This window comes from Oxyura jamaicensis, chromosome 4, assembly GCF_011077185.1.
Source record: "Oxyura jamaicensis isolate SHBP4307 breed ruddy duck chromosome 4, BPBGC_Ojam_1.0, whole genome shotgun sequence".
Taxonomy (NCBI): domain Eukaryota; kingdom Metazoa; phylum Chordata; class Aves; order Anseriformes; family Anatidae; genus Oxyura; species Oxyura jamaicensis.
Window position 1 is genome coordinate 63160128 of NC_048896.1, and position 27619 is coordinate 63187746.

Genomic DNA, 27619 nt, shown 5'->3' on the forward strand with positions numbered 1-27619 from the left:
CTTCTGAGTAACGCTTCTGCAGTTGAGGATGCAACTTATTCTTTCCTCCAAGTTTTTTAGGGAGCACTTCTCTGGGTTGACACCTCAGTGACTCTACTATCTATCTACTTTGTGATACTGCATATATCGTGTGACTGTAGCTGTTCAGAAACGCTGGTGGGCTCAGGCCCTCAACTGAAGCATCACACTACTTTGTAGGCCCCCAAAATACAATCTCTGTCACCAAATGCTAAAGTAAGGCAAGCCTTATGGTGTTTTGTTTTTGTTTTGTTTTTCTTTTTGGATGTAGATGACAAGAACTGAACAGAAAAATTTCAATAAAATTATCAAGTCACGAGAAACTCGCGTGTCCTTGACACTGATACCGTTGACATGAGTTTAGTCTAACAAGTCGAATGAAATTTTGAAGGAGAAAAAGCAGCATGTTTCAGTTGGACTTACTTCAAAATAGAACTTAAATTGCTTTAATTTTTTAAATATTAAATTGTCACAGAATAAAAATATTTTTTTTTCTGTTTTTGTTTTCTGTAACTGTTTAGCCTCTTGATATTTTGGGGATGCCTGGCGCCCAAGAAATCCACTACTCACACAGATTTCTCCATTTGTGAGTACCACTTACACAGTAGCTAACCTTCCCAGGTGTACAGTATAATTCAGTTTCAGTCCCTATTGTAGAAACTTCCTGGCTCCTTGTTAGTCTAGGAATTCTAGCTTCTTACCAAAATGACAGCATTCCAGTGGAAGCACTGGTTTCCTTCTTGGCCTCGTATTGGTCACTTCTTCCTCTGTTTCTTCTGAGTGTCAGGGCATTCACCTGTTCCCTCACCCTGGATAGAAAGGGTGCTTGTTTGTCTCTGGCATCTGTTGTTAGCTGCCCTTTGGAGGAAGGGGGAATGGAAAAGTGAGGAGGAGGAGAAACAAGCAAGGATTTTTTTTATCATCAGTCGCACTCAGTCCAGGAAGGGCTGAAATTGCACAACTGACGAGAAGGCTGCGCGTTCCTCTGGGGCTGTGGACAGGTATTACGGGGCTGGTGGCAGCATGAATGTTATACAAGATGCTGTGCTGACAGCTGCAGAGGTAAATTTAGGAGAAATCAAGCAGTGTTTCTGTGTCTGACAGAAGTCGATTGTGAGAGCTTGCCACGTTTGATGCAATTCCAATTTGTAGCTGTATATTCAGTGCTTTCTTTTCTGTAGGTACATCATCCAAACGTGTTTTGCTAATAACTGTGTGCATTGTCATGTCCCAAGGGAGAAGGCTTCTCGTCTGACATTTGCACACCCTGCAAGGGAGAATGATAGACTGTTGGTGCCTTCTCCTTCAGTATGGGAAATGCTTAATTATTCCAGCCAAATTCTAACCATTGCACAATGCCAAGCAGAATTGTTTCAGGGGAGAGAAAAATGGCCAAAATCACTTTGCCACAGAAAATGAGTGGATGGATCTACTTAAAGGGACTTCTAATGACATTCATTATTTATTCCTACTGCCTATGGCCCATCACATCATCTCTGCATGCTTCCAGCACTGCGCTTCCTGGGCACGGAGCAGTCACACAGCAAATTCCTTTCTAGGTGGCTTTCCCACAGAGGAAGAATATGAGGTGAAGCTGCTTAAAAATGCCTGAGGACAAAGCTTCCCAGAATATGCTTGCTGAACTGAACTTTACATCTTCTGCATATGCAAAGTCCAGTCTGTTTCTATCACTTAACATTTGCACTAATAAATTCTGATGTTCAGGTGCAAAACAGCGTTTGCACAAGTGCATTGAAGATGTGGGAAAGTAGCTTAAGACGTTCATTCAGGATAGTCAGTTCTCCAGTGCAATTAAAAAACTTAATTATGCTGATACCAGGTTTACCTCATAAGAAAGGATTCAAAGAAACCCATGAACCCACATTTTTCTTGGAAGATGCAAGCCATGTAGCTAAAAAGTCCTGAAAAGGAGTAATAAAAAAAAAAAAAAAAAAAAAAAAAAAAGGAAACAGGGGCCCAAAAGACCACCTAATTCTTTTTTTTTTTTTTTTTTTTCCTGTCCTCAAACTTCCATACTTTGTACTTCTTTGTGGAATCCTTGTTCTAAGCTCCAGTTGCTTGTTTTGCTACTCTTCATCTATTTCGTTGTAGAGTTTCTTCTTGATCCTGTTACTTCTTTTTGTTCTTGGCTTCCACTTATCTTTTTGTTATCTACTATTTAGTTACCTTCTCAGATTTTTTTCTTCTCGTCTCCCTTGTAAGTGCTCTTCTAATTTTTTACCTTTTTCTTTTTAATTCTCTAATTAAAAAATAAATAAATAAATCGGTCATTCTCCCCCTGGGTTTCTTCTTGGGCTTGCTAATCCTGGTAAAATCGGGATAGCTTGTCTGCATGTGCTGGTGACTCCTCTGAGGTCTGGAAACCAGCTGAGGGAGCAGCAGAGATTACCAGTGCCTGGCAGTCCAAGCAGCAAGATGGTGTTTTAGTGACTGGTACAACAGCATATCGTACCTCTGGCCAGAGCCAGAACTGCAGTGTTTCTCTTCCTTGCTGATCTCAGTCCTCGTTACAGCAGGATTTCAGAAATTTCAGTTATTGTCGAAGTGAAGACTGCTACCAAATCCTAAAGAAAAATCCCTTCGCTCTGCCATACCTATTGCTTTCACACTAAACATCAGTCTATAAAAAGAGCTGATTAAATTCTCTCCTGTCATGTTTTCAGGAATGTTTTACATGTAGTAGAGATAATTAGAAAGCAGCAATGCTGATGAAGTTCTGTGTTTAAGATTCAAGACCAGAATTCTGCATCACTCCAGGCTTCTTCGTTGATTTTGATATTTGTAAGTGATTTTATAACCAACGTGCCTGCTCAGAAATAGTTTGCTAGGTGTGCTGAAACTGATAGTTTGATTCTGTTCTTTTGTTGAAAAGGACAAAACCCATTAAGTTAGAAAATGTTATGGAGTGACATTCTACTGGTATCTGTCGTTATGAGTGGTTAGAGACTTCTAAGATGTGCTGCTTTGTACTGGAGAGATTGGCTAGAAAAGCTCAGTCTGGAGCTATATCTCGTTTTAATGTAAACAAGTGTTCATTACAGCGGTTGGAGAATTAGGTTTTCAAATCCCACTAGCACCACAAAATGCTGCTTGATACAAATATTCCAATTTTTTGTTTCCTTGTTCTATGTTTAGTAGACCTTGGCTGCTATGGATTCCTGAAGTTAATTGATATTTACCCTCTTCCTTGAGACCTTTGAAAGTGTTACTGCACAGTGATGGGAGAATTTCTAGCAGTCTGAGCAGTTGATGGAACTTTTCTTTGGAGTGACCAGAGAGACGCAGGGCAAGGTGACTGAAAAGCCCCGTGATGGTGTGTGTATAGCAGCTCAGCTAAATGCAGTCCTGTGGAGGCCAGCTCAGTTCTGTCAGTGAGAATTGCACTCACTGATGACACATCCAAATTCAGCCGACCAGAGCAAGTATCACAAAGGTCCTAGCTCTTCATATATCCTATGTATGGGATAAATCCCCGTTCCCAGTTCTGCTAAAAGCTCCCGCTGAAACCAGCGGAAGATGTGGACGTGCATCTAAAAGCGGCGCTTGTCTCTGTTCCAAGTAAATTTACATAGTGTTATCTCAGCTGAACTAACAAAGACTGTTCAAGCTTAAGGCAAGCAAGGTCCAACTTTCAAATGACAGGGCTCAGGTCCATAATCATTAGTGCAATTATGTCCTTGATTTGCATATACAGTTCCTACAGTTATATATGCAAACTGACTAGCGAAGTAGTTGATCTCAAAAGGGCCATTTAAGACTTGATGCTTAACATGCACATATGAATAATTGTACGTGCTGTGTTTGAAATAGTTCTGCAGTTGTGCATAGTCATGAACTATGGCGCTCACAGAAATGTGCCTGTAGGTTAATAGGAAACAGGTAAATACATTTTGCTTGACTACATGAAGTTACTTTTTACATTTTCTTTAGAATAGTTTAAAATCTTATGGATGAAATCCACTTAAGATTTATATTCATTTGATTCATTCTTTGCACATGTCAATAATTTATTTGTAAAAAATCCTGCATGAACTCATGAGGTGATCTTTAATACCGTTAAGGAGAACAGAGTACGCAGAGGTGGCCAGGCTGAGGTCCAGCGAGTGGTATGTGATGAACTGGTAGTGAGGCACGGTTCTGCAGCTCCACTCGTGAGCAGTTGGCCATTATCCACCGGTGTCAGCTACGGTATCTGCGAGATGTGGAATACAGGCTGATAGTATTGATGTTACAAAAATGTCCACATAGTCATTACTTTTTTGGAGAGAGATCGTTTAAGATAAAGCCAGCAAAACCAGCTGAGTCAGGCTGTGACTTCGATGAAGAAACATTTTGTTGATCAGGGAAGCAGATTCCCCATATTATCATGAAAAACAGGCAAAGAGCCCCGCTGTATAAGCAGCTCTGTTAGTGCATAACTCCTGGCTTGGCATTCCCCTGAAGAGCAGCTCCACTTTAAAGAATTGGCAGCTTGTGCAGCATATAGTAGGGCTTTTCAATCGTGGGCTTGGATGCTTCAGAAAAGGAGTTCTGGTGGCATCATTTAGGACGAGGAAGGGACGAGTGATCTGGTGGCTTTGTTCACGCTGTCTTCTCAGGAGAAAGCAAAGGTGTGTGTGGATGACTGAGACCACAGATTCTGCTTTCTGCTATTCACACAACACCCCAGAGGCAGAAGATTGCTTGAGAATTGGGTCCTGTGATTACAGGGTGGATAACATTTGGCTGTTTAATTCTATGAAGGAATCAAATATCCTGAGAGAAACTTGATTTTACTAATAAATAAATAAGTAAGGACCTGGAGAGGGAAATCTGGCAAGTTTTCCTACTGTAAGGTTCAAAGCCTCAGTAGGATGCTAACAATGCACAGACTGGTTTTCAGTTCTCATAACAGCATCTGTAAATATTATAGCCTATATTTAATAATTAAATTCACAGAATTAAGCTTAATCCATTGTATGTCTTACCTTGCCTAGCAAAAGCCTAGAGGGTGATCTATCCACCTATCAAGAATCACTAGCACTGCTATTTTTTTCAGTTGAAATGTAGGTAACTCTTGTATAGTAGGCAAATAGTCTGTGCAAAGCAGCCTGGCCTCCAGCAACCAGCAGGGCTGTTCACGGAGCAGATAGGTGTATTTTCTGGAGTGCCAGATAGCAGAGCCTGAGCTGCGAGGAAAGAAGCTTTGCACCCTCTGCCGGGATGAGTCAGGAGGCCTGATGTGCACGTGGGAATGAGTCCCTGTTCGTGAGAGAGAACAGCGAAACGAAACATCCTGTAGTCTGTTGAGGTAGCAGACTGCATGTGATGCTACTGCCGTCACAATTCATTTCCCTTCTTACCGGAGTAGTAAGATTTTGCATCGCTTTGCTGTTTGTAGGCAGTATTTCACAATTGTAGCTACCAGTAAAAATGTATTCTGCCTGCTTAGTTCGTACTGGTTGAGAAAACTGTGTTCACTGAGCAGACTGTAGCAGAAACTTACTTTGTTGTTCACGTTTTATGAAAGTGATGCCAGGTATACTTGTGTACCTGTGCGTGTATGAGATTTGGTGACAACTTGCATGCAGAGAAATAAAATTTTATAGTGGAATTTGTTGAAAAGTTACTTCTTGGCAATGTAACTTCTTGCACAGTGTTTCTGTGCTCTTTTAAGGAAAAAAAGGATAATTAAATGGTAAAGAAAACAGTGAACCTATAGCAAGAGTAACTACTACTTCTGTTTCTTCACAGTTAGCAAAGGAATGAGGAAAAAATATTTTAAGATGGGCTGAAGATGCATCTCACAAATAGATAGCACGTACTCATTCATCCGAGGACAAAATTAGTGATGCGTCATAAAGCACTTGAATAATACAAAACCATTCAAACTAAACTTTATTAAACCTTAATGAGATGTTGCCTTTGAGCATAGGATAAATAACAATACTAAAACAGGGAGCTCTTTTTCTCTGGTAAATTTACAGGTGCCTGCAAATTCAGGTGAGAAAGAGCATAGCTTCTTTCAGCTTTTCAGTTTCTTTTTATATAGTACTACTGAAGTCAGTGAACTTTCTGTATCTTCCCATGTGCCATGAGTAGTGGTTTTACAGCTATTTTACAGTGCTAAAGGAAAGTGGATTACCAATCTTACTCCTGCTTGGCTAACATGCTGCACCTGACTATTTTTTGTGGGTTTTTGTTTGTCTGTTTTGTGGTTGTTTTTTGTGAACTATTTCAGTAAATGCTTTTTCTAGCTGCAGTGAAAATTTGGAATCAACTCCTGTTTGAAATGGGAAATTAAAGGGGAAGTTTTCAATCACTGATGCATAGTAATTACGTTTTGAAAGCAACTTCATATAAACAATGTGAAGAACATAGGACTTAGGTAAACTGAAGGCAAGGTATTGTTTTTGCCCCTACTATGGTCGTCTTTAATCTCTGCTTTGTCTTCACTGGCAAAAATACTCATCTTCTTTTTATGTTGTCTTGCTAATATGATAAAGAACCACTGTGTGCTTTACTTAATATCCTTCACAAGCCTGGCTTTTAAGAGTTTATAGCACTTGGCCTCTATGATGAAACTTTCTTGAGTAGACTGGCTCCCTCTTGTCTCTTCCAAGATTGCTATTGAGGCCAACAGTTGCAGAGCCCTCCTCTGCAAGGCCTTTAGCTATGTAGGATTTGATGACTAATAATTTTCACATCTTTTACTTGAAAGCCTTCTCTACCTTCAGACCTCCATGTTTATAAGTATGTGAAACTCCCTTGACTCGCTTTCTTACCAGAGTTTGCCTTTTTGAAGTCCTAAATCTTGGATGCTTGCTTATCCTTTCACTGAATTTAATCCTGCGCCTTGATATTTTTATAATTGGTTCTTCTGTGCTATTCTCCTTGATTACCAAAAATGAAACTAAAATAGCCTTGTTGGTTCAAAGTTGTTCAAGTTCATCTATGACCAAAGAAAATAACTGGATGCTGTTTAGGTCTATGATAAGGACTGCTCGTTTCCAAGTCTGTATCTAGGTTGTCAATCTTCCATGATAAGACAATTCCTGGTAGTATTTTTCTGTATCCAGTAATGTTTCATTTTGATTTGTATCTGAATCTGACTTACGGGATTGTTAGCTGATTCCTGCAATTACGCTGCGCAGCTTCTTTTTCCCAAAATAATTTGATGCTAGTGAGAGCATGTTAGTTCCTCTGTCATGTTTTATAAATGCTGAGTTAACATTTTATTAAAACTTAGCAGTACAAGCAATGTACTTAGGCAGAGGGAAGAAAAGTTAGGTTTTGGGGGGAATTTTTTTTTTTTTTCCACATGATGAAGACAGAAGTGTTAATGAAGTATTTTTGGGAAAATTGAAGCCACAAAGGAAAAATCAGTGTCTCCAAAACTGATTTTAAAAAGGTAGTGATTGAAAATGAACAGTTCACTGATGACCAGTGAACACAGGAAAAAGCAAGAGACAGAGGACTCAGAATAGCATTCTGATGGGAAAAAATGAAGAAAGGCTGTGGAGTAATCAAAAAAGAAGGCTATGCTACTGTAAGTTGGATTCTGAAACATTTGAGATAACGGTAAAACAGGTACAGTCAAGTTTCCTCCTACAGCTATAGCTTTTTGTGAGGAGTTTGGAGGCTGCATCACATGAAGTCACGGAAATCTGGCTGAGAGGTCACAGATATGTATGAAGATTGAGGTTTCTGCCAAGGTAGGTATCAGATAAGAGCTTAAACCTAATGTCACAGCGGTGGTGGAAGACCTACGAGCATTAAAAAAGTGCAAAGACTCAAATTTACATGTTAAACTGATAGCTTAAGTTTTTGAAAAATAACCACAAATGTTGCTTATAGGGAAGCAGCACAAAGGTACATTTTCTTTCCTTGCTGTTGACTCAAGCCTGTTCCTCATGGGCTGTTTTCTCTAACCCTTCTGTTTCAGAATGACTATCGCAAGCTGTCTATGCAATGCAAGGATTTTGTGGTTGGTGTTCTCGATCTCTGCCGAGACTCGGAAGAAGTGGAGGCCATTCTGAATGGGGATTTGAATTCAGAGCCAGTTGAAACACAGAGACACAGAGCATCACTGAGCCGTGTGAAACTGGCCATCAAGTATGAAGTCAAAAAGGTTAGTGCTTTCAGACAACATATTAGGAGCACCGTATCATCTCACTGTCCCACAGGTGTTAGGAACTGATGCTCTGTTACATTAGAGGCAGCCATAGTGTGTGTAATGAAGATTTTCAAAAGGCAGAAGCTGGCAGAAGGGGGCTACACTGAAGGAATTTTGTTTAATCTATTTTGCACAGCTGAGAATTGGCAGGAGATATTAGTAACATAAATCAGCTGTGTTAGCAAGGTTATGCACAGTTGATCAGATTCTTCTAGGGATTAAAAAAAAAGCAGAGACAGATTTTTCACTTAGTGAAAGTCAAAATGTATCTTCCTGTCAGTCTGTGATAATATCTACTCAAAAGAGAAGTCTGTTCTTATAAATGAGTTGGTTTTAACCAAAGAAAAGACCAGGAATGTTCATTATTGCTTCTTGTTACCTTTGCTTTCTGCCTTAAATAGGGCAAGTAAATTCTGGAAAGTAAATTTCTGAAAGTCTGACAGCTTTCTACCAGTGTTCTGTTAACACATAAGTATTTTTTGAAAGAAAGGACTTCCTTTTACTACTTCGAAAATGGAAAAGAGATCATTTAAATTGCCATTAAATATATTTTTCTTTCATTTAGTCTAAAATATGACAGTAAATCAAAGAGCTCATAAACAACTGTGTGGATTTCAAGAAGTGGTATTACAGTGAGAAATCTCGAATGATTTACTTCGTGTATTCCTTTAAAAAAAAAAAAATTAAAAATTAGTCCTGAAAATTAGGGAATATGTTTGTGGTTAATTCATCAGTTACTTTCAGTTTGTCATTTATGCACTGGTATTTGTTAGCATTTTTAAAGAATGTGAGTTCATTAAAATTTTATGAATGTTACGTAAAGGAAAATGGAGCTTAGTCTCACACATTTGATGTGATGCATATTGATTTATTGGAGCAGTCTTTGATATGTATCCATGTCATTCTCTTCAAGATCCCACAGCACTAGCACAGAAAATAGTTAATATAGTGTCCTATTGTGCAAAGACTCAAGAAATACTGATATCTATGTATATTATTTACAGCTACCTATTTACATAATTACTATAGTTCCCATTCTTAACAGCCATTATACTTTCATTATCTCTGCAAGAAGCCTTGTGTCTTTCAGAATAAAAAACACTGTATAACGTGGCTACCTGTTGAGCCAATCTGCCATATAAAATGAATTGTAAGCAACCTGCTAGATCAAGTGGGAAATGGTGGTGTTTATCATATCCCCAAAATATGGAAACAAATTGTAGACAGATTCCAAACAATAAATCATTGTTTCTGTTATAGAATTGTTCTACAGCTGATAAATGCATATTAATTGCCAAAATCCAAAGTAATATATATAAAGTATTAAATTAATTAAAAGAGTGGAACAGAGAAAAATAAAAGCACATAAGCATATAAGTTATCATGTCTAAATAATGTATGGATTCTTTGTTTTTTATTTCAGTGTGTACCAATCCTTTTCTGAGATTCATGTCTCCGCTTTCTTGCTGAAGACCATGGTTCTCTTCTAAGAGTTCGTTGTTGATGATTAAATTCATTGCTGAGCAAAGGGCCACCCAGGTCTGTTAAGAATAGCAAAGATCTACATAGTGCAAAAAAGACAGTTCCATGTAGTAAACTTGTTCTCGTCTCCTGCAAGAGATTAGTTATTTGTAGATGAACTCAGGGTTTTGGCTCCAGTTCCTGACAAATGCAGTTCCGACCCTACAAGACTAATGATCATGGTGGGAGGATGTAAACAGATGGTGTGGGGCTGTTACCATATTCATACACGTCCTGTTCTGTCTAAGTGGCCATTACAGAGGGCATAGCAAAGGTCAAGCCAGGACATTTCTCTGCTGCGGTGGTCCTGTGATGCTGGCTCCCTTACAGCTGTGGCAGATTATTGCAATGCTCTGACTTCAGAACAGATTCAGATGTGGGAACTCCACCAGGGGTACTTTGAACACTGAAACTATAGGAAGCGGGCAAGGATGTGACTTACGTTTCTTAGGTTGCAGTATTTCTAGCTATGCTTCTGGGTCAGGAGCACTAAGATCAGTTCACCATTGCAAGACAGGTAATGCAGCCAAACAGGGCTGCAGTTCGTGGAACGGTTAATGAGCAGAGTGTCCTTGGCGGATGTAGGAGAGATGGGGAACAGCATATGACAAGTGAGCAAATGCTCTCAAATGTTCACTGCTGGGAAATGCAGATTTTAATTCTGTTAGTAATGAAATTCTTGCACTTAATACCCTAGGCACTGCACTGATAGAAGCCCATCCTGTAAACAGGGTGTGATTTTTGGTGTTAAGGTTCAGGCTGGAACTGCAGCCCCAACAGTGAACGTCTAAGGGAATCAGAAGCCAGGAAAATTGGTTAAAAGTGCTCTGTGCTGAATTGTTGCTGCAGTATTGCTTTTAGTATTGTATCTTAACTCTCTCTGTAGACTGCCAACACAATTTCAGAGAACTTGCTGACATAGGGCCACATTCTGCAGTTTTTAACCAGAATGATATTTCCAAGTGAAATCAATAAAGTTTGAGTAAAATTACAGTGTTTAATTTTCAGACACTGAAGTTTCTCCTTGATAGGAATGAAAACTGGAAAATCTCTGTATTATGTGCTTGTGTATCAGAGTATGTGAGGATCTGCTCCTGCTAGGTCCCAACTCAGTCATTAGGAAGTTAGGAATAAATAACATTGTAATCACCTTTAGTCATACAGGAAAAAAGATTTACATACCAATCACTCGGTCATAAAACAGAACGCAGCTAAAATGTTACAGTCAGTTACACACAGATAAAATTAAAGCAGATAAATTAAATTTGGGAATTCCTTAGTGACCAGATACGGGCCTCGTGTGTCTTTATTGTACACTGGGGTTTGGATTGGGTCGTAACATATTAGACAAATGTAATAAGTAAAATCAGCATATGTAATGAAAAATACGAGTCTGAATGGAAAGTAGGATGAGAGAAGAGATGCAGAAGGAAGAACGTTGCAGGATGATGTGGCTGGTAGGTAAAAGATGATGTGAACTACTGTGCTGTGAGGAGATGAAGCAGGGGGCAGGTGGATATACAGGGGAAAAAAACAGAAGAGGTTGCAATTGCTTTCAAAGTAAATAAAAATCAAATACTTAAAAGACAGAATGATGAATTGCTGAGCTATTATGGATAGGACAAGTGACATGAGTTGCTATGAGGAATTGGAAGTGGTGCATATTTTTGCAGTTACCAACAGTTAAATACATTGCTAAGATGTTTAAAGAACCCTTGGACTTTTTGCCAAAGAAGAACTCGCTGTAACCATTGGCATCTTAGTCACTGACTTCTCCCTTTTCTGGGGAAAATTATAGCCCAGGCAGATCTCTTCTCAGCGTCAGATGAGAATGTTGATAGACCATGAGAAATAAACTAGCACACAGCTCTGGATAGATGTAAGAGGGCCCTCAGGCTGATTCATAGCCTTCGGCAAGCTCCCTTAAAACTCCTTTGCTGCTTTTTCACATTTCCTCTGGCAACAGGAAGAATAACGTGGGTGTTTCTTTTCTCTCCTCTTCCCTACAGTTTTAAGTCTGCTTTTTAAACATGTCTTTGTAATTTGAAATTATTATTTATTTTTCTGTCTTTGCCCACAGTTAATCTGCTGAGGTATTTGTCCTTTGATGGCCTGAGTTGAAAAGGAAACTTATGTTCCCAAAGAGGAGACGAGTATGTCAGAATGTGTGCTTTACACAAACAGACAAAAAAGTCTTTTTTTTTTTCCTCTGGCCAGGTTAGAAGCTTCTATGGTACATAAGCTTCAGAGGTGACAGCCTATTAAAGAGAATAAAAATACAATTTGAGTTGACATCAGTTTCTGAAGGACTTTAAAAATCTTTTTTGTTTGTTTGTTTTTTGTTGGCCATGCAATTATAGGAACAAACGGTGTTAATGTGTGATCTAACTGGCTACCGAATCACGCACCAAAATACTTAGGGACTTCTGTTTTAAAGAAAAGTAGATTAAAATATGAAAATTACTTTCCTGTTTCAAGTATGTGCAACAGCTTCATTTTTTTCCTCCTGAGAGATTTAAGGTTCCCTGTTCTCATTGCCAATGAGTTAATTTTATTTTTTGAAGAAGTCTGCCCTACTGTATGCACTTATTAATGAGTTTTGGAATATGAATGGAGTTCTGCAGAAAAGACCTGGCAAACAAATCTATGTAGTACATTATGATCTCAGCAGAGTACAAAGCCTAATCAAATTGATATACAACATTTACAGTATTTTTTAACTATAAGTAACTCGTCTCAAATCTCACTGTTAATCCAACATGGAGTTATCAGAATTATTTTCAAATCCTTTTTGTGATACCAGCTAGCATTCTTCACTCCAATTTACTAGTAATTGGTGATACCAACTAGCATTCTTCAGTCCAGTTTACTTGTAACTGTCAACCAGTTTGACGAGAAGTTACCTGATTTCTTCAAAGGGCTGTGATAACCAGGCTTTTTACCTGTGTGCTTAACCAGTGTCCCACATGCTCCTCTAATGGGGCAGTCTCACGGGACACGGCATAATTACAGTAATACTGATAACGATGAGTGTGGTAATACTTCAGAAATGGACTTTACCAGAAATGTCAATATAACAGGGGTGCAGGCAGCCATAATACTGTTCCCTCCAACTCCTTACGCTTCTTCTGCACGCTCTTGGTTGTACGACATGGGAGGGATTGTATGGTCTTCTCTTTGCAAGTATCAGACCGCTTAATCCTAATGAATTACAACAGTGCTTTAAAAATGGGGCAACACATGTTCATCCTTCAACTTAACCAAGAGTGTGCTCAGTAAAATTAAGCTTCAAGCATATCAAAACAAGTGCAGTAGGTGGCCACAGCTTTTTTTATCATTCCATAATTGCTTCAATAAATATATCCATGCTGAAGTCTTCCTGATGCTGCATGGGAGAAAGTTGGAATCACAGAATCACAGAATAGTCCAGGTTGGAAGAGACCTCCAAGATCACCAAGTCCAACCTCTGACCCAACACTAAGTCCTCCACTAAACCATATCCCTAATCTCTGCATCTAAACGTCTTTTAAAGACCTCCAGGGATGGTGACTCAACCACTTCCCTGGGCAGCCTGTTCCAGTGACTAACAACCCGTTCAGTAAAGAAGTTCTTCCTAAGAAGTTGCATGGTTGGTTTTTTGTTTTGTTTTTCTGAGTACTAGATCCATAACATTTTGCATTTTAATATCTAAACGTCTCAGTCAGTGCTTGCTTTCAATTTTTGGACACTTAGGGAGTAATCTGTGGAAACTAGGGACTAATGAAACTTGTTTAGTGGAACAATATAAAAGTGCTTTGATGATGTCTTGGCCCTGCTTGGTTGAAGTCAGCTGAAATTTTATCATTGAAGTCATTGGACATCAGAGTCAAGTCAAAACAGAGTAAGCGTATATTTGACAGTTGTCTTTCACATGTCCATGTTTGAGTACAAGTGGTAGCTGTGCACGCTTAGACTACTACAATCAGGACATTTTGTTTAAATGCTTAAATATTCTCTCAAAGTTAAGTGTGCAGATCTGAAAATATCAACCTTTGGTCTTTATATCAGAAACTATATTTATTCAAATATTTGTACAAATGTACTCTTGTGGTTTCCCCAATTCTGTTTGATGCTTGCTATAGATTGTATACACTCAGGATCCTCTGAAGTATTAAAATAGTATAAAGGAACATTTATTTTTAAAAAATGTGAAATTGGAGTATTTCCTATTTTTTAGCTGAGGTAGTATCTGAGGTATGAACTTAAAATAGAGAAAATTCAAAACTATGCAATCTATTAGCATACTTAGAGCGTCATTAAAACCATAGGAGCATCTTTTCATCTGACTCACAAAATAGAATTTCCTTGTGTCACTGAATAGTAAGTGTTATTTTCCACAACACACCAAAATGTCTTTGTAGGACCTGGCTTCTTATTGTGTTTCTAATCCCAGGTGCATCCAAGTAGAAGCAGTACCTACCACCACTGATGCTAATAAGAGAAGAAACTCTTTCATTATCTATCTCTGTGCCTTTGAGGTTTAAAATTCTGTGCTATGGTTTTGCTTCATTTATTTCTTGCTGTAGTAAGTTTTAGACTTAAAATGTATGTATGGTTAAGGAGGTGTTTGGAGCCTTTGTAGAAGAACCAAATCACAGGGCAGGGATGTTTGAGTGGATATGCAGAAAGGGAGAGGCTCAAGGTGAATTCTGGGTCCCCCAGAATGTCTGGGCTCCACTCAGACTCTGCATGTACCTTGGATCAGCTGGATTTGCTAACACTAAGGCTCAACTCTGACTCAATCCAGTTGGGTATGCAAAGTTGTTCTAACGATGTGTAAAAGACTTCCATTGGTGATTGCTGTCCACTGTGTGACTCTGTCCTCAAAATGCTTCTCTTAATGAGCTCAGCAGTTTCTTTTTTATTTGTGAACCATTATTTTAAAGGAAAGAAAAAGAGGCATGGTTCTTAAGGTCTGAATTAACATCAGATATTTAAGGTTTACTGATCCTGTACATAGCAGTCATATAACTTATAGTATAAAATTTAATGTGTCTTGGTTTTCTTTCTTTTTTTTTCTGCAGTTTGTGGCCCATCCAAACTGTCAGCAACAGCTATTGACTATCTGGTATGAAAATCTCTCAGGACTCCGGGAGCAGACCATAGCTATCAAGTGTCTGGTTGTGCTGGTCGTGGCGTTGGGCCTTCCTTTTCTAGCCATTGGTTATTGGATTGCGCCATGTAGCAGGGTACTGACTCTTACAAACTGTGTATTCTGGGTGCTGTTTTTAAGTTCCTGGCATTCAAAATTTAGTGATGTGCCTCTAATTCTGTTGTTTCAGATTTTTAACTGGTTAATGATATTTTTAGTCTACAGCAAAGAAATGCATTTCACTCATATGTTTTCCTTGCAATTCACTTGAAAAAGAAGTTTGCTCATCTCTTGCATATTTCAAGGGAACCTGGTGTTTTCTCTGGGTTAAATATTTGTTTGCTTTTAAGATAAACGTGTATGAAATATATAATTGTTCTGATTATTATCTGAAATGTTGTTTTCTGTGCTTATCTTTAGTGAAGATATTCCTCACAGCTCCATGTCACAGAAACATATTAATACTTTTTTTTTTTTTTGGTAGCGTCTAACGTGGAAAAATAACATTTGTCCTTGAGCTTTAATTCTCAGTACCAGAAACACCTGACATTTTTCATAGTTCTCATGTCAAACAAATGCAGTGTACCTTTAGATGGGTTATTTGATATTGTAATTTCAAAATGCTTTCTAAAGGTCATCAGCAGGAAAGGAACCTGGGATTGTTTACACAGGTAGTAAATGCTTTTTAGTGTGTGCTGGTCTGCTTAGTGCATAGTAGCTGACCCCAGTTTCTGAAAGCCATTCCTTGAAATAAGAAAGCTACCTACAGTTCCCCACCTGCTGAACTCTTTTTTTTTTTTTTTTTTTTTTTTTTCTTCTCATACAATGCTGCTGATAATGCAGCACTCCACAGGGGATGTTATGGTAGTGGGAGGGACATGCCAACTCAAACCTGCAGTCGTGCCTGGAGGCCTCTGAACAGCACTGCTAGGGGATCTCAGTTCCATCTCTGTGCCTGAGCTGATGCATGCGTTGCTGCCTGTGGTGCAGCCCCACTGGTACTTGCTTTCTTTGAGGACGGGGCTGGGCGAGTCGCAGCAACATTGGCAACGTTAGACCTTCACTGTCTGAATTAAGGACACTGGCAGTATTGCCCTCAGAGGGATGGACTTGGCACTTTTGACCTTGGCTTGCAGGATGAGGCTAGTACAGATGGAATCACAGACTCTTCTTCTCTGTACAGCAAGTAACAGCAACAGGCCCATTGCTCTTTCCAGCATTGTCTTCTAGAGTCAGCTGTTCCTCTCCTGAGCTACAGAAGGGCTGCCTATGTTGTGTCTAATCTGTCCTAGCAGGTGCAGGTGTTGAAATGAATTAGCTGAATTTATTTGGAAGTAATATCTCTGATACTTTCTTTCTTAGTTCACTGTGATGGAATAGTCAGTAGTTTTAGTAGACGTGCAGATTATTTGTTTGGGACCTTCTGCTCTGAAAAAAATGTTCTGTGGATGGAAAACAGTAGCCAGAGATGAGAAGATGAGTCTGATTTTATTTTTATTTTTATTTTGTTCCCTAGAATTAGGTTATAGTCACAGACAAGCCAATAATACTTTCTTGTTGGTAGGGGAAGTGTTCTGCTACTTGGGGCTTTTACTTGTTTGCCATAGGCTTGCTCCAGCCCCCCATTGGCATCTGTGGGCATTAGATCAAATTTTTCTGTGAGTGCCAGCATACACTTGTAACTCCTTGGAGTGTTTCCCCATAAATACTGCCATTTAGAGTTTATGGAATAACATAAACACACACTAACAGGACAATATAGTCCATGAGACTGCCTTTGAGAGAGTTTTGTCTGAAAAGCACCACAGTTCAGGGCACTTGGAGGAGTATCCTTTAAAAACAAAGTTTCAGACTGTTCTGAGCACTGAGTGCCATAAATGCTTATGAAATACTTGACAAAAGAGTTTGTTGCTTTGAAAAAAATGTGACCGCTTTCATTCTGCCTTTGCAGCTTGGAAGAATTCTTCGAAGCCCGTTTATGAAATTTGTGGCACATGCAGCATCCTTCATTATTTTCCTAGGCCTGCTGGTGTTCAATGCTTCAGACAGATTTGAAGGCATAACAACGCTACCGAATGTCACCGTTACTGATTACCCCAAGCAGATCTTTAGGGTGAAGACTACGCAGTTCACCTGGACAGAAATGCTGATCATGGTGTGGGTACTTGGTAAGTATAATGCCCCTTTCATCACTGTCACTGTTTGCCTGAAGGTAGAAATCCTAAAAGAACGGAGAGAAGCCCAGGTCCTGAACCTTTGCTCAGCTGCAGCACAGTTAAAATTAAGCCCTCAGGGCACATAACAATGCATCGGAACTGGTGAAAGCATCTCTGTGCTGCCCCCTCTTGTAGCATGGGGTAAATACTTGTTTGTTGATGGGCAGTGACTGCTGCAGTTCAGTAATTCTGGCTTTTGTACCAGGAACACAGGCTTGCTGAAGAGAACACCACAGAAATTTTACTTTGGTTTTAAGTAGGATCAGCAAGTGTACTGTGCTGCTCTGTGTGCAAGAAGGTGACCTCAGTGTTAATGAGCTGGTACATCAGTGCTTGTGTGGCTTTGCTGCTTAGGTAGGGTTTGGAGAAATCACTGATTCCACCCGTGTCAAGGGGCTAATGAGTCAGTTCTCATTATTCAATATTTTTCACAAAAGCTAATCAGCTGTTGGCCTGATTGAAACTATGTATGGCAGAAAATGCCATTTTCTAGCTTTTCATCAAAGTTAGGTGCTTTATGTAGGAAAACAGCTACTTGATAATGTAGCATTCTCAGCATTTAGAGGCTGCAGACGAGAAAAGGAGTATTTCTTTCGCTGCTACAAGTTCCTCACTCTGCCTTTTAAATCATCTGTATCTCCTGGCTTAAGCACTGCTTACTGTCAAACTCTGTTAGGGTATGGAGATTAGTGTACCTGGTATGCTGCCTGGCGGTAATCCCATTATATACTGATGGAGAACAGCCTCTTTGTGTGGCAGAAGGCAAGGACTGAGATTTGGTGGTCTTCAGTCACTGTGAGAAATTTATTGGACACTCAACAGACAACCAGCCCCAGGCCAAACCAGTGTGTGGCTGCTGTGCATGTGGTTGGGGTGACAGCAAAATTACAGTTTAGATTGGAGAATTCATGGCTCAAGCCTGCAGCAGAGCAGTACTCCCTCCGAACTACACAGCCAGGGAATCAAGGAGAAACTGTTTTCTTTTAGTTTGTTCTTGCTAACAAACCTTTTTGAAGTAAGAGAAGGTCTTGATTCACAACAATTGTATCTCAAAGTCTTGATCAGGCTGTGACCTGGATTAATCCCACATGAACGAATTTCTGAGGAGGAGTTTGAGTAAGAAAGCTGAGTTACAGCCAAATTCCCCTCTCTGTGCTAAAAAGCATCTTATTCTGTAAAATAGAGAACCAGTATTGAAACTGTGCCATTTATATTTGGGCATCTCTGTAGCTGGGTTATTGTGCTTCTCTGTGTTAAATAAATAAATAAATAAGTAAAAAATGCTTCTGATTCATGAGCATTTTATGAATGTAAATGGTAAGGAAATGAGATGTTCTTTCCACATTTAACATTTTTCTTCTTTAGAAGCCCAGCATGTTGTCATGTTGTTGGGCTATAACACTTTCACTGCAAAGCTGTGGCTCTATACTATCCTGTATGGAGACTGCTGAGCTTTAGCCTTGCATATTTATTTGTCTTGCCATTTGATCAATCCTGTTGAAACCAAGACAGCCTTACTCAAGGTGTGTGACAACCCTGTGACTCTGCAAGTAAGTGAATTTTCATTCTGCTGGTGCCATGTGGTTTCATGGAATGGGATAATGCAGGAAATTTAAATGGAAATGGTGTGGCCAACTTTGCCATGTTTTGTCATTTCTTGTTGCAGGTATGATGTGGTCAGAATGCAAAGAGCTGTGGCTGGAAGGACCCAGGGAATATATTTTGCAGTTATGGAATGTTCTGGATTTTGGGATGCTGTCCATTTTCATTGCAGCTTTCACAGCGAGGCTTCTTGCATTCCTGCAGGCCACAAAAGCACAACAATATGTGGACAACTACATTGTGGAGAGTGACCTCTCTGAGGTCACACTTCCTCCAGAAATAGAGTATTTTACTTATGGTGAGTTTAAATTTTCTGCAACGTGGATGTTAAACTAGAAAAACTAGCATTTGAAGTCTTAAATTGAATTTTTGCTTGTGTTTGTGTTCATAGCATTGTTTATGCTTACCTGGTAGGGAAGACACCGTGACCAGGCCGGTGGTTTTCCCAGGGTGAGGCTCATCCCCTGCATTCCGGGTGTGCTGACCCCTGCGATTTCCCCAGATGCGGGAAACTCGACTGCATAATTTGGGGGGGACAGGGGACAGGTTGTGTTTGCACTCTCTCCTGGCTTTTTTGGGGGTTGGACCTGATGATCTCTCGAGGTCCCTTCCAACGCCTACAATTCTGATTCTGTGACTATCTGTTTCTGTCTCCCTATCTTTCATTCTGTACTATTTAAACAACAGTTGTTATGATGCTAATTTGGCAAATGTTTACCAAATCAAACAATGTGCATAAGGACAAAAGTTCAAATGTAACTTCATTATTTAACTGCCTTTTGTTGTAACTTTATACAGTGCTAAATTTGACTGTCTTAATTTTAAACATTTGCCAGCTTTATTTTCTTCTCAGCATAATGCACAGCAGATACAATTTTCATGTGATTTTTTTGCTTGGTTCAGTTGTTTCAATATTGTAATTCAATATTTCATGATAAAGGAAGGATGCGAGACCCAGTAATCTGTTCAAATAGAATGGAAGTAATAAACAGTTGGTTATTGCAGCGCAGAAATTAGAGATGTGATGAATTTCTATTTGCAGCAGCAGCAAAGGCTGTATTTGCTCCTGACGGCTCCTTCGATATATTACAATAGCAAATTTGGTTTTGATGTTTACTTTAATTGCTATATAATCAATTTGAATTTGGATCTATGTAAATACACACTTAAAAACGTGGTATTTTGATATCAAACGCTTTCAGTCATCAGTGTTGTGGTAAGATGGCACAGTAGTTCATGCAATAAACAATTTATGATTCTATATAACCATATATACACAGAAACAATAGTTATATTGAATCATATATTATGGGTAAAAATCATAATGCTACACCCTCTGCCATCTACTTTCAATGGCATTGTTGTCTGTGACTTCAGTGAGGCCTTGGTTATATCCTAAATTTTCAACAATGGCAAAAGCTTGGTGTGGTTAATGAGTGAAATTGTTCATCAGCCAACTCTGTGAACTTCTCATGAATAAAACCCCCAATATGAATAAATTTCTGGCCTTAGCGTACTGCTTATTTACATAGCTAATAAAACAGTAATGCTAAGAAAAGTAGTAAGGCATTGTTTATTCTTATTATAGTTCAGGTTAAAGTGCAAACTGTAGAAGAAAATGTTGTTTTTCTTTTTTTCAAGTATAATTTTTCTTCTAGTAGAAGATAATTTAGTTTATTTTCATGCTGTGTTACTTCCAGGAAATAGGAAGAGAGTAGCAGCTGCTAGACTCTCCCAGTATTTGTCTTTACTAAATTCAGACATGTTTACAGCAAATCCTATCAAGATTTATTTTTAAACATTGTGATAAAGGAGTAACACTTTGTATTTACCTCTGTATTTCATATCTTCCAGCTAGAGATAAATGGCTCCCGTCTGATCCTCAGATAATATCTGAAGGCCTTTATGCAATTGCTGTCGTTCTTAGCTTTTCTCGGATTGCATATATCCTGCCGGCAAATGAGAGTTTTGGGCCCTTGCAGATTTCACTTGGAAGGACTGTTAAAGACATCTTCAAATTTATGGTCCTTTTTATTATGGTGTTTCTTGCATTTATGATTGGAATGTTCATACTGTATTCCTACTACCTTGGAGCTAAGCTAAACCCAGCCTTTACAACGTAAGTATGCAATAATGTTTAAATAAAAAGCAGCTATGAAATTTTGAGTTTGTTACAAAGGTAACGAAGTCTGAGATGCTGCATGCTCCCTCCTTGTGTCAAAATTAAACTGAAGACAACGGGAGATTGTGAGAAATCAGGTATCAGAACCTTAGAAAGCAGAATGCAAAAGACCAATTCTTTCCTATTTGAATAAGTAGGGCTCTGTCAGACTTATGTGATAAACAGAGAGATTCAGCCTAGGTGTCAATGGTAGGTCTCCAAATAACACTTTAGTTTTTCAAGAAAGGGACTTACTGGTTATGTAGATGGTGTATTTCTACCTTAGTTCGGTACTGAAACAAATCTATAAACTGCACTGGATTCTTTTGGATCAGATTTGCAATCTACATGGTAACTTCTTATCGTTAGGGGAGTACAGAAGAAGGACAGTTACGTTGGTTTTCATGCAATGAGATGGTTTGCTTGCCACGATTTTCTCTGAAGCTTTCATTTTTTTAATTTCCTTATTTATTTTACTTCGTGACACAAAGTAGTGCTGGAAGAGGAAACTACTAAGGCTATTACAAACCAGAGGTAGTTCCACAAGATGATAAAATTTTGAAGTCTTCCCTTTTTCCCATGTTCATACAAGAGGAGGTGTGACTTCCTTGAACACTTGTATTTTCATGTAGCTAATTCCATGACTTTTCCTTAATTTGAATATGATTTTTGCACTTTCAATTTATTTTTACAGCATTTGATATCAGGTGTCTAATATGCATAATATTTGAATGCTTTTTAGAATCATGGAATATTCTGAGTTGGGACCCACAAGGATCATGGAGTCCAACTTCTGGCTCCACACAGGACCATCCAGAAATCGAACCATTAATATTAATTGCTTAAACAGCAGTGCTATTTTACTAGACAATATACCCATTCATATAGCTGTGTCCCAGTGATGTGGAAGTCAGCCAGCAGCACTATTACACTGATTTCAACAGCAGTCTTGAGCAAATCCTATGAGATCTATTTGGATTCTTGGTTTTGTTGCTAAACCTGTTGCTACCCATTTTGGAGTGCACCCTTCTGAATGGAAGGTTTAATCAGAAACTATTGAAAGGAGTACAGTGGTCTTCTTCCCATCAGCCCCATTTCTACCTTTGTTAGGACAGGGAAGGTCTGCCCCCTGCAGAGAGAGACTGGAAAATAATGAGAATATCCTTTATCTTGAAACCTTAAAATATGATGGCTTTCTAATTCCTGTTTTTTTGCATGATTTATCAGTGTCACACCTATATTATCTCTGATGGACAGATGGAGCTCAGTGAGGAAACTGAGCATATTGTGAAAAATATTTTCTTTGTTATTTTGATCGGTTCTCTACAAACCTGATTCATGGACAATTTGCTAGGGATTGTTTATCAATTACTGTAAACACAGTTTACATTTGTGTAGTAGTAATAATGTCTTTTTTTTTTTTTTTTTTTCCCCTTAGAGTGGAAGAAAGTTTCAAAACCTTATTTTGGTCAATATTTGGCTTGTCTGAAGTAACCTCTGTTGTCTTGAAATACGATCATAAGTTCATAGAGAACATTGGTTATGTTCTTTATGGCATATACAATGTAACGATGGTGGTAGTTCTGCTCAACATGCTGATCGCTATGATCAACAGTTCCTATCAAGAAATTGAGGTAGGGCTCTGTTCTCAAATTGTTCTCTGTTCTCATGTTGAAAAAGGGGAGAATTATTAATTATTATTTTAGTGATTGCATCTTTTGCGTGATGCAAAAGTATGATCAAGGGATTACCTCAGTAAAAGAGATCACAAAAATCACTGGTTTTGGACTGACTCAAACAATCCAGCCAAGCTGCGAATCCTTGCAGGATCTGAACACGTACTTTATCTTGTGGCAAATGTATGCGTCTGAGGAGATGGCATCCATCCAAAAGTCTTAAAAACTAAAGTCATGTTCAAATGAAGATTGCTGTGAAGTAGAAAACAAAGCTACTGGGCATAACATTTTAAACATGGCTAATTCATTCCCTGTTCGCTTAGGATGCTTATAGCATGTTTTCTTTATGTAGTGCACTTCGATCTTTGATGGATCACTAGGATACGGATTAAATGTATTTTGATGTGTTTTTGAATGGAAACCTGCTTTTCAGTTCCAATCTTCTAGCCTTTTTAGGTAAATGTGCGGGAGTTAGACACTTCAGTCCTTACCCCACTGCCGTGCACACTTTGTTACATTTATATGCTTGCCTGTACTTGGAGTCTGATGCAGGTGTTTTATCTTCATGGCTGTTGTGACTGAGTCACACTTTGCAGTGTTTACAAGCTTTGCTTGCAATATGTATTTTTTTCTGCTTTAGATACAATATTAAAATTTGATTGTATGTTCGCTGAGCGTTTCCACATGCCCTGAAACACTGCAGCAGTATTTCTCCAAATCTACCAAATGACTTGGTTGAACAAATATTTGAATTTCAGAATTCCAAGTTCTTGGCTGCATTGCTTATTAAAAGAGAGATGTTTTATTTGAATTTCAGTATGATGATAAAGTATCTTAATTTTTAAAGGTAATAATTAAAAGTAGGGTATTTAGCATACAACTCCACTAAAAATCGGGGAAAATTCAAATTGGAGAAGATACTTCCTTTTGGAAATCAAAACCAAGTTGCTGAAATGAAAATAAAAGTATAATTATAGTTTTCCAGACCATAAGTCCTGATATTATTCAGAGTACTACATTCATGCACCTGTGCACACGCATCAGCAGGAGGAAAAAAGAAGAAAATCTCAGACTTAGTGTACAAATTAATATGATACTTCCAGTACTTTCAGTGACTTCTGGGGAATGTCAGGGAATTCAGCTGGAGAAGGCTGGTTATATTAAACCAGCTTTTCAACTTTGTAGTAGACCAAGTTAAGCCTTGCAATATTTTATGAAGAATACTTCAGGACAAAATGGGTTTGTAATTTTTTAACAATTTCTTCATGACAGTGAAGTTCCTATTTTGTGTGCTCTATTATAAATCAGTGTTACTTTTCATGCTTTATGTGAAAAGTTTTGAGTACTACCACTTTAAGCAACATCTGCCTTGAAGCCAATATTTTGTCACTTGTTTGAGTACCAGGTTCATGTGACCAACTTAAAGAAAAAAAAAAAAAGAATTAAAGAAAAGTTTGACTTTAAATAGCAAGGAGTTTATATGGTAGCTTTCACTCAGTGCAAAAATAACGCTTGTTTAAATTGTTCAGATGCTTGAACTAAGTACTGACAATGAGATGTTGACATAAAGAGACAGCTGAAATTTATTTAAAATAGACTTGATAGAATGGTTACATTTTTGCAGAGCTATTGGGATTCTTACTAGCAAGCAAATAAAATTTACATAAAAACAGAAAGGGTAGATACTTCAAAGAAGTTTTATTTGGGAGGAAGTTTTTTGCATTTCATTTTTTAAAAGGTATATGCTTTTTTTTCCTCCTTAATACAGGATGACAGTGATGTAGAGTGGAAGTTTGCTCGTTCTAAACTTTGGTTATCATATTTTGATGATGGAAAAACATTACCTCCACCGTTTAGTCTGGTACCAAGCCCCAAATCTTTTTTCTATTTCGTCATGAGGATCATTAACTTTTCGAAGTGCAGGAGAAGACGGCTACAGAAGGACATTGAAATGGGAATGGGCAATTCCAAATCTAGGGTAGGTACTGAAATCTTGTACTTCTGATGATAGTACGGTGATAAATGTAGCATTTATATTTATAAATCTGTAATTCAGATTGTTTTGAACCAGTACATCTAGGCGAAGAATGGCAATAAATTTTCTTAGGACAACAAGGTCTAATGATTAGAAAAACACAGCTAAAACATAAATAACTGACTCTTCAAAGATGCAATTAATTCCCACAAGGAATGACCTAAATATTGAACAAAGATGCTTTCATCCTCCACTGGAAAGATTTTTAGTTCAGGATGGGAAAAAAAAAAAAAAGAAGATAGAACCTTTTCTTTCACTAAACCAGGTAAACAGAAAATGCTGTGAGTATGATACGTGCTTCCTACTGCCACAGGGTATGTTCTCAACAGAGGACAACAGGAATGAGGCAAAATAGGCAGTGATAATCTTTAGCACTTCCATGGCATTCTGAATTTAGGTATCTAAGTGTTTTTTTTACAAACATTAATGAATGCACTGTCACAACACCCTTGTGAGAATTGGATAATTTCTCTGATTTTTCAGGTAAAAGAGGTTTTATTTGGCCTTTTTCTTTTTCCTTTTAATAAGTTAGGCTAGAGGTCCTGTATATTATAAGGACTCAAAACAATATTTTTGAAAATACATTTTGATTTGGTTTACTGTAAATTACCAGAAATGGCAAGTCCAGTTATCTTTTAGAAAAGATCTTTTCTGGAGCCTGGATGTTTTGATCTGTTGGTGCTACTGAATCTTCCGTGAAGAAAATATTTTCTCCAGTTTTCTGTAGTCAGTGAAAATAGATGTTTTCTAAAATGTCAATTTTAATCAGTTTAGCTGAAAGCACTTTTTTTTGGTACTAACTACTCCCTCACTCTGTAGTGCTCCAAAAGCCTGAACTTCAGAAGTTCTCTGTGCTCCCTGTTCAAAAGATGTGTTTAAAATAACAAAAATCTTTGACTCCCTAAGATATGCTTTTATAACAAAGTGTTCAGTAGTACTTCCATATCATACAGCAGCAACTTAGACTGCAAGTCACTAAAGAACAAAAATCTTGTCAGAGTCACTGCTGAGACAAGTCAGGTTCAACTAGTTTTGTTGAACTAGAGACCAAATAATCTTTCTCTGGGAAAGGCAGCCCACAGCCTCTTCCGAGTCAGACTGCACTGGCACAGTTTTACACTGTGTACAAAGATAAATCCTGGCCCAATCCATGGATTGCCCGCAGGAAAGCAGGCAGCCTGGAGCAGGTAGAAACACACCACTTGTGGCCCACTGAAACTGACAGGCTGTGTGCATTATAGGCACAATATACGTGACACAGGAAGCATCCAACTTACTGTGTAGGTGCAGGCTGACTTCACTTTGCTCCCCTAGCTCACCAGAGAGGTCAGCCGTCTGACTGAATGACTAACTGGTCACACAGAAAACTCATGACAGATACAGATTAGGGCCTTCTTCTATGGATACACGTTTTTACTCCACTCTCACCGGTGCATCTGAGACAAGAATTAGGTCCCTGAGTTGGTAGTTACAAACCTTTGGCCTTAGTCACAAAAGCATCTTGTCCAAAGTGACTGTTTTCCTGTTTCTCACTTAATGGTACAAAAATAATGACTTACTTGGGACCTGATGACTTTGTGGTGCAGTTTGCTGATCTGTTAATAATTGAACACTGACTGTTTTCTAGCTGTATTACTGTTACTGGTAATTGTGCTTTAGAAGAATACTTTGTACTGAGCAGGAATGGTTTTGAGCATGTATTTGCAGTTAAATATATGCTGAAGTGTGTGGATGTTAAACACAGAACACAACAGCTGTGTTAAAGCCAGACTCTCTCTTCTTGCTATGGTCACTCATCCTCACCTCCAAGTCATAGTTGATTTCCTCAGCTGTGTATACATAATTGTTTTGGAGCTGTGCTGTGAACAGGATGGCTAAAATAATATTTTTTTTTCAATTTATAAAATCAGACATACCAAAGAGGTGGTGGGGGGGGGGTCAGAGGGCTGATTACTAAATGTTAATTCTATCATGTGTATTAACTTTTTCTTATTGTTTTCTAGTTAAACCTTTTCACTCAGTCGAACTCCAGAGTTTTTGAATCACACAGCTTTAACAGCATTCTCAATCAGCCGACACGCTATCAGGTAAGTACATCCACTGGTCACTGTTTTGAGTAATAGAAGTGTGCGAAGGTACTAGCAGAATGATTTTTTGCCTTCGTGAGATGAAGAAAACATTCTGTTAGAAAACAAACCCCAGGATGCTACTAGGAAAAAAAGGCTGTCGTTGTTCAAGCCTGATTATTGCAAGCACTTAAAAAAACTGACCCAGACAAAACCTAGATTTTTCTTTGACGTCCCAGTTCTGAAAGTCCAGGAAGCAAACTTTGGAAACTGATTTCTGGGAAAGAGCTATGGAAGCATTGGACTGCCTAGGTTAGCATTACTTTACCTTCCTTTCTTCTCATTATGTGACATTCAGAAATTCTGCAGATGGGAATATTCCTGTCTGTTAAGAGGAGCTTTCTGGATATTAACTTCCTGTGTTCTTTCCTGTTCAGAAATAAAAGAGTAAATAGAAGCTCTTGTTCCCCTAGTGAGCATGTGGAAAGTACATAATCCACCTGTACAAATTCTGTAAGGCAAGTTACATTAATTATGGTAGCACAGTACAAGAGTATTAGTAAATATGAGGAATCCTGGCAGTTGCAGTATAAAAATATAGTTTTCATGGCTGATGTTGTACTATCATACTGTATTTTTTCTCTTTTTAAAAGGTAAATATCTATTTATTACTATTTCAGACAAATCCTAATGTGAACTGAGTTTAACAAAGAGTAGACCTATCCTGATGCTACTTAGAGCTTAAGTTAGGTAGGCTCAGACACTGTGCTACCGTGCATCATCAGTTTGCAGCCTGGTGGTGCGTCTGATAACTTTTTAAAAAGCGAATTGGTGACAAAAAGCCAAACTTTCTCATTTCCACCTGCTAGCCACAAAGGAACAGAATTACATTCTATATTTTCCTGTTGTCCTGTTCCATCCCAACAATTGTGGTATTTTCTAAATTATGAGGCAAGTGGATGAGAAAGGTGTTTATTTGTAATGGTGAATCTCTGCATGCCACCAAAATAAAACCAC

The 27619-nt window shown here is 38.5% G+C and overlaps 1 protein-coding gene and 1 non-coding gene across 3 annotated transcripts in view; both read left to right on the forward strand.

Annotated features, from left to right (window-relative positions):
• Positions 1-27619, forward strand: part of TRPC3 (transient receptor potential cation channel subfamily C member 3) — a 41309-nt gene that overhangs the window by 11109 nt on the left and 2581 nt on the right. For both annotated transcript variants that reach the window (XM_035325206.1, XM_035325207.1), the window contains exons 3-10: positions 7964-8149; positions 14779-14943; positions 16798-17014; positions 18729-18962; positions 20519-20783; positions 22264-22459; positions 24270-24479; positions 26540-26623. In XM_035325206.1, the coding sequence (XP_035181097.1) occupies positions 7964-8149; positions 14779-14943; positions 16798-17014; positions 18729-18962; positions 20519-20783; positions 22264-22459; positions 24270-24479; positions 26540-26623 (1557 nt within the window). The remainder of the gene's footprint in view (positions 1-7963; positions 8150-14778; positions 14944-16797; positions 17015-18728; positions 18963-20518; positions 20784-22263; positions 22460-24269; positions 24480-26539; positions 26624-27619) is intronic.
• LOC118167270 lies at positions 19064-19232 on the forward strand. Its single transcript, XR_004751068.1, has one exon. It is a non-coding gene; the product is annotated as a U1 spliceosomal RNA (small nuclear RNA).